Source organism: Hippocampus comes, unplaced genomic scaffold (genome assembly GCF_001891065.2).
Source record: "Hippocampus comes isolate QL1 unplaced genomic scaffold, H_comes_QL1_v1.1 scaffold384, whole genome shotgun sequence".
NCBI classification, from domain to species: domain Eukaryota; kingdom Metazoa; phylum Chordata; class Actinopteri; order Syngnathiformes; family Syngnathidae; genus Hippocampus; species Hippocampus comes.
This window is the reverse complement of record NW_017805700.1, coordinates 713964-722177: the sequence shown is the minus strand read 5'-3', so window position 1 is coordinate 722177 and position 8214 is coordinate 713964. Positions and strand designations below refer to the sequence as shown.

Genomic DNA, 8214 nt, shown 5'->3' with positions numbered 1-8214 from the left:
CAAAATGCCCGGAGGACCGGTACCGATCCGCGGACCGGCGGTTGGGGACCCCTGGTTTTTAAATTGTATTTTATTGTCTGTCCTATGGAGATGGATATTTCATATAAGACACTCAGTGAGAGTAGTCTGTTTGTGTTTACACTACAGCAACAGCTGTGAGTCTCAGGTGCCAAATTGTTTCCATTTTCTTTGCACAAAACCCAATTGTGAAAGGGCTTAAATAAGTTGTTTTACACGTTCTAATGTTTATAAGGAATTAAGTGGTATCCTTTTTGTCATACCATACTGAATTCCATCTTTTTTACAGCTTTTGTTCTTTGCTTATTTGCATCATGTTTAATCACACAATATCGCAACAAATTGCATTGTATCATAGCGGATCGCATTGATTTGAACTAAATGTGCATCGCATCGTATCACATCGTGAAGACGGTGAAATGTATCGCATCGTGTCGCCAGAAAATTCCATGTATCGTTTAAGTATCGCATCGCTGGTAGTGCATCGAGATGTGTATTGAATCGTCCTCAGTGCTGAGATTCACATCTCTATCGTACGTGGGGTGTTCTCGAGTTTAGTTTGTCAAATAGCTTGCTTTGTATGGCTCGCTCGCTATATTGCTATTGCTTTCGGTGCTAACGTTAGCTGTGACTGCACTCGCGACTGGGTGCTTTGCGTTGATGTGGGAGGCTAAATTTCAGCTGCTTCGGTGGTAAGCAAACTCCTTCTTACAATTTAGGCACAACACTCTACCTTTAGCAATTGTGTTGTCAGGGCGTTTTTGGAATGTAAATATTCCATTCATTTTAAGCCCACCCAACTCCAATGGGAGCCTATCAGCTTCAGCTAAACAAGCCCCAACATAATGGCAGCTAATCAATGTCCACTTCAGGCTGTGACTGACAGTTGTTTCCACCACCCTCAACAACTCGAACACAGGAAGCCAACACATAAAAAGGGCTATTAGAAAATGGCAACCCACCAACAAAAACAATAAAGGCACAGAATAAAGTGTAGAGTTTAACGCGATTTAAAAAATTAACGCATCCAATGTGATGTAATTAATTAGGCGCAATTAACGCAATAATAAAAACCTCTCTTTTTAATCAGTTATGCACATTTACGCTTCAAAAACTGAGCTCATAAATGTAGCATCCTTCTAATTAATTACAAATTTCAAACGTTTTTTAAAAATCTGTTTAACATTTTAAAATCAATCAAATCTCCACCACAGACATGGTGCCTCTCGAGGCGTTTGAGTTTAATGCAGGCAGTAAACACAAGCCGTCATTTAATTTTAAACAAGTAATTGAGCCATTATCACTATGACATTAACATATTCAGTATCACTGTCAGGGAGCATAATGACAAATGATCAGCATCGCATCGAGAATGAGATTAAGAACATTAGCATGATGCATCTCACCTGAACAAAGCTTTTCTTTGCTTCCTCTGGGCTACAAGGAAATGTGTTAGTGCGGCAGCACCACGGTGGCAGGTTGCCACCATTCTTTTTTGCAAAATTTGAATCCACAAAGTCTGCGGAACTGGTGAAACCACAGCAGTTCATCTGAAAACACACACACACACACACACACACACACACACACACAATTTTCAGGGCATTGAAATAATCAAAACTGGACCGTTCTGATTGTCTTTTGCCTATTATTTGAGCGAGATTAATCAATTCATGATGGTAGGCTAGATAAAACAATTCTAGCCTGAGTGTTGCTGTGGAAACTTAATTTAGAGGCACGCCTGAAGCACAAATGGGATTAGTCTTTGATGAGATGGCAAAATGACGATGCATGGACCTTGGCCTTTGCTGAATCAACAACAGGCATTTGAGTAGACTAACCCACATTAGTTTATTTCATTCATTATCACAACAGTTGTAAGGCACTTTAAGGCCAAAGGTCATTGTGTGTTTTACCTGTTTGGTGAGTCACTTTAATAGATTTTGACAGGCATAGATAAAAAAAAGACAAATGATTAAAAAACGAACTCATGGCATGATGATGTCTGTATAGTTGCTTGTGATTGCTATATTTAAATTCCAACCCACTTATCAGCATTGGAAATGCATCTTGTATGTCAAAAAATGTTCCCTGATGCTGAATTCTTCTTTCCTCACCAATTAATATGATATAATATCAGTGTCATGTAAAAACCCAATTTAAAAGTGGGACATTGTGTTAAACCCAAATAAAAACAGAAGTTTTTCCCAAATAATGATTAACTTGAGATTTTATGGCTGCAACAAAAAAGCTCTTTGTTGCACAGTTTTTCTTTTAAAAAACATTTAATAAGTGTTTGGGTACCGAGGACAACAATTGTTGAAGCTTTGTCGGTGGAATTCGTTCCCATTCTTGCTTGATGCACAGCTTCTGTTCAAATGTCCGGAGTCTCTGTTATCGTATTGTACCACACATTTTCAATAGGAGACAGGTCTGGACTGCAGACGGGGAGATCTAGTACCTTGATGCCATGCTATTGTAACACATGCAGAGTGTGGTTTGGCATTGTCTTGCTGAAAAAATCAGCAGGGGCGACAATGACAAATCATTGCTTGGATGGCAGCCTATGTTCCTCCAAAACCTGTATATACCTTTCAGCATTAATGGTGCCTTCACACATGTCTAAGTTACTCATGCCATAAAAACTAACACAACCCCATACCGTCACTGATGTTGGCTTTGGAACTTTGGTCTATAACAGTCCATATATCTCTCTTCGTCTTTGGCCCGGAGGGCACGAAATCCATGAGTTCCAATAGCAATTTGAAATGTGGACTTGTCAGACCACTAAACACTTTTTCACTTTGCATCAGTTCATCATAGATGAGCCCTGGCCCAGAGAAGCTGGTGGAGTTTCTGGGTGTTGTTGATTAATGGCTTTTGCTTTACATAGTAGAGATTTAAATTGCACTTACAGAAGAATGGCTGAAGTGTATTTACCAACATTGATTTTCTGAAGTGTTCCTGAGCCCAGGTACCCTATACACACTGATTTTGGTTTTTAATGCAGTGCCGCGTGAGCGATCGATGGTCACGGGCATTTCAAGTTGGGTTTTGGCCTTTTCTCCACTTCCTCTAATATTTGTGGCCTTTGTTTGCTAAACACACAAGATCCTTTAGCCACATCACTGACTTTAAGATGGTCTTTCGTTTTTAGGATGCTGCTGATCATCGATCAGCCAACGCAGACACACGCAGACCTGATTCACATTTCACTGTCAAATCTTTCTTAAATTCAACAGTTTTGCACACTATTTTCCTCTTTTTTTCACCAGCTTTACTACTTCCACTTGCTTTCTTTGGTGCCATACAGAAATAACAGTTCCATTTCCTCGTCTATCCGAGGAAGCGTCACTTCCTCATGTAAGGAAGTCGAAAGGAGTCGAGTGGCGGAGGGGGTTAAGAAACATTGTGAAGCGTAAAGCAAATTTTTTGTTTGCTAAACAGCACAGAAATGATTTTTGTTTTCTTCAGGAATCCCATTCAATCACTAATGATTTGCGGTTATGGAAAGGTCAGTGGGGTAACAATTTGTGGTTGGCACATGGTTCTGAAACACCAGTTCTCTGGGAGTGTTTTACATTCTGTATGCGATAAAGCAGGTCATTTCCTTTTACAAGTAATTAACACGGGAAACATCAATATAATAATGTTTAACATATATGGGTACAACTCAAATTACGAAAATAATAACCTTTTTGAAGAATTAGAAAATCATATTCAACATTCACTTGCTAACTTTCCAAATTCTGGTCTAGTTATAGGTGGAGACTTTAACATGATATTGGACCATAACATAGACCGTTGGCCTCCTCGTGATTGTTAAGGAATCTATTACATACTGTGATTTTTTTAGCCCCTCTCTGTTGTTGGTTCTGTTCAAACACTTGAAACAAAGAATATAGAAATCTGTTTAAGGCAGTGTTTTTCAAACTTTTTTGGGCCAAGGTACACTTCTTTCATTGTAAAAATGTCGCGGCACACCACTAGCTAAAAATGTGAGAAAAAAAAACACTTATTTGAATAATGAACGTGTTATATTGTTACTCTAACCGTTTTTAACATTGAAGAATGACGTTATAACAGTTTGAATTGGAATCAAATGAACACAAAGAAAAAAGTATTTTCTCATCTTTCATATTTATTGTTTCACCGTCGTCCTGCATTCATGCGTCACAAATTTGCTTGTCTCTCGTCCAAAAACAAGGCAATTGGCCAGCTGTTGCTGCTCCCTAGCGGTATGGGTGGGTACTACACGATTACTTTCTGGGCGAGCGGCACACAGGCGTACAAATTGGATATTTTCCTGCGGCACACCTGACAATGTCTTGCAGCACACTGGTGTGCCGTGGCACAGGGGTTGAAAAACACTGGTTTAAGGTACATGTATTTCCTGCTTACTGTGATTACAATCACCTTTAGTGCCCCTTGACCCCCACCTCAGGAGAGTCCCTGAAGGCTGTCAAGTTCCCCGGGGAGGGACTCTTATCTCAAGATTTACGCACAGCGGGAGAGGTCTGGACTTTCCCAACATGCCAAGATCGAATTGCATCGACCTTTCTTTGTTTCCGGGATTTGCATGGAGGCCTAACTCCCCGCTTCTCATTATCATATTGTCTCTATATATTCTCATGACTGTATTTTTATGGGCTTCCTAACGAAATCTGAAACTCTCAGAGCCTGAATCGATTTGAAAACTGCAGAAAAGAAAAATAAAACCTTCGAAGGTACTGTTCATCGTCTCCAGCCTGTATTTGGATAACCAACATCCTCACCGTCTGAAATTCAACGAACACGCGGAGGAAAGAAGACCACTTTCCCCCCCAACATGATCAATCTTCTCTAAATAAGACCCTGAAGGTATTTATGCAGACATTTAATTTGATTGATATATGGAGGAGCAATAACCCAAACAAGAAAGAGTTCACCTGGAGTCATAGAGAAGCCACCAGGTATCGACTTCTGCCTCATATCTCAAAATCTTAACCTCAATCCAGTTTCGGTTGATATCATTACAACACCTTTAACTGACCATAATGCAGTCCTCATCTCCATTGCTTTGCACTCAAATTCTCCTAAAATATGCAAAAGTGTCTACTGGAAGCTTAACAATTCTCTGTGACAGCATAAAAAGGTTCAATCTGATATTCTTAGAAAGTTTTGGAACAAAGCGAAAGATGGCAATTCTTTTCATAGCAACTGGGAACTATTTGAGACTTGTCCATACCTTAGGGAATATGGTAGTAATTTAGCTAAAGCGTGTCGATTAGAAGAAGAAACGATAATTGCCTTATCCCTAAGAAATACTGATAATATGTCAGATGACGACAGACTACTATTAACCTCAGAACAGGCTAAATGAATGAAGTATATCTTAACAAAGCTAAGGGAGTGTTTGTGAGATCAAGGAAAGATGGGTCGAGGAAGGTGAACAAAATTCATCGTATTTTTTTAATCGAGAAAAATACCATCAAAAAATCAATTTGATACAGCAACTTCATGTTGATGGCATCGTGACTGACGACCCAAAAAACAGCCAATTTCTGTTTTAACTATATCGGTCCAAATATTGCGAACACTCAGCAGCTACTTTTCTAAATTCTATTAGCAATGTCACACAGATAGCTCAAAGTGACAAAGACTTCTGCGAGGTGAATATTAATTTAGAAGTTGTTTTGCTATCGAAGACCTCAAAGCGAACAAATCCCCCGGAGTTGATGGCCACACAGCAGAGTTTTATAAAGCTTTTGTAAAAGACTTGGCTCCCTTTCACCTTTAAGTCTTTTTAGAAAGCATCGAGAAAGGTTGTCTTCCCCCTTCACTGGCATAGGGACTGGATTACTTTGATACCAAAAGCAAAAAAAAAGATCATAACTTCATTGAAAACTGGAGACGCATTTCTTTATTATATAACGATTACAAAGTGTGTGCTTCCATAATAGCTAGGAGAGTCAAAGGTGTACTAGACCCAGTTATTGACGAGGTTCAGTTGGGTTTCATGAGTAAAAGGCATATTTCTAATAATATCAGGCTTGTCCTATATCTGATTGATTACTCATTCCTCTGCTCTGACAATAGTTACCTCCTGTTTCTGGACTTCTATAAGGCGTTTGACACGGTGAAACGTGAGTTCATTTTTCGTTGCATGGAACAATTTGGATTTGGTGAGTTTTTTTTGTAAAGTCGTCAAAACTATGTACGCCAATGGCAATAGCTCCATCAGACTGAGAAATGGCACCTCCCAAAAATTTGCCCTAAATTGAGGAGTGCACCAAGGCTGTCCGGCCTCACCATTTCTGTTTCTTCTGTGTACTCAACTTCTCACCTGTCATATCAAAAGAAGTGCTATCCAAAGGATATCTATTGCGGCAGACAAATCCTGATTAGTCAGCTTGCTGATGACACTACCTTATTTCTAAAGAACTCTTGCCAAGTCTCTGTTTTGCGATTAAAGCGGTCGAACTGTTCTCAGCTGCCTCTGGTCTCCACCTAAATCGAAACAAATGTGAACTGTTCCCTATCCATGATCGGAACGAGACTTCGGTCTGCAACATCCCAATTAAAGAAAAGGTTACCTATCTAGGGATTACCATTGTGAAAAATGAGGCCATGCGATGTACAGCAAACTTTGACCCAATTATTCACAAAACCCAGGCTAAGCTTAACCTGTGGCTCGGTAGAGATCTTCCTTTAAAAGGACGTACGCTGCTAACCAAGGCGGAAGGACTGTCACGTCTTACGTATGCAGCAATCTCCCTGTGAAAATTTGTAAAAATATCAATAAGATGCTTTCCGACTTCTTATGGAGAAACAAGACTCATTATGTGAAAAAGTCTGTTGGAATGAATACCTACGAAACTGGTGGATTGAACTTCCTGGACTTTTCTACCCTCAATAATATGTTTAAAATCAATTGGATCAAACAATTTTTGGGTAATCCCTCATCTATTTGGAACTTTATTCCTAACTATATATTTTCTCAACTTGGTGGTCTTAACTTTGTACTTTTATGTGACTACAAAATTAAAAAAAATCCCTTGGCTTTATCCAATTTCCACAAACAAATAGTTTTGGCATGGTCTTTGACATACACACATAATTTTTCCCCTCATACATGCTTTATTTGGAATAACCATTACATCTTATACAAGAATAGATCATTATTTTTATTCATTTATTTATTTATTTATTTATTTTTTTGACTTCCGGGTGAGAGGACGCTGGCGTGTACAGTGACAGGACTGCTCCACTACTCTGTCGCGGATCTTCTCCGGATCCGGTGGATTGCACCGGAGCCTCCACCACCGGTGCTGCACCATCATCCTGACATCGCTCGCCTGCCTCGTCGTCGCTACATCCACCGCGGGTCGCGCAGACATGTCGAGCACAAAAACTCCGGCTCAATCAACTCGACCTGGTCCACTTCTCGACGTCCTTCCAGACCGGCGCCCGCAACACCAACTATCATGCATTAGCCCGCCTGGCTAGGTCGGCTAACAGCACTGCCGCCGCCAAACATGACACCTCCGCCGTCAACTTTGGACTGCTGAACATCCGTTCACTCACGAACAAGGGACACCTCATCCAAGACGTCCTCGCCGAACGCAAACTTGACTTCCTCGTTTTGACAGAAACCTGGCAACAAACAAACGACTTTGCTGCTCTGAATGACTCCACTCCTCCCGGCTTTGTTTACATCTGCCGTCCCCGTGGCAACGGCCGTGGAGGAGGTCTTGCAGTAATCTACCGCGAGAAGTGGAGAGTCTTGCCTGTCTCCGTCCCTGCATCAAGCTCTTTTGAATGCCTGGTGTTTAAACTCCCTGGACCCACGCCAACCATCATTGCTACAGTTTATCGACCCCCGAAGCCACATAGTGATTTTATCAATGCATTTTCCAGCTTAATCACACACTTATCCACTCTTTCGCCAAATTTAATTTTGCTGGGAGATTTCAATATCCATATGGACAACCCCGACCTGCCACTCACCAGAGACTTCACATCCTGCCTGGAGAGCCTCGGGATACACTGTTTTGTTGACTTCCCCACCCACATCAAAGGCCACACATTGGACTTGGTTTGCTGCTCTGGCCTCTCCCCCTCCAAGCCCACTGCTGATGTTTTTCCTGAAACCGATCATTTCCTCCTCACTTTTAACACCGTACTCCGTCTCTCTACAATCAAAACCTCCCGCCT

At 40.9% G+C, this 8214-nt stretch overlaps 1 protein-coding gene across 1 annotated transcript in view; it reads right to left on the bottom strand.

The window, feature by feature from the left end:
• tspan1 (tetraspanin 1) overlaps positions 1-8214 on the bottom strand; it is a 62420-nt gene that overhangs the window by 29762 nt on the left and 24444 nt on the right. The window contains exon 5 of the mRNA XM_019882643.1: positions 1425-1568. Within this exon, the coding sequence (XP_019738202.1) occupies positions 1425-1568 (144 nt within the window). The remainder of the gene's footprint in view (positions 1-1424; positions 1569-8214) is intronic.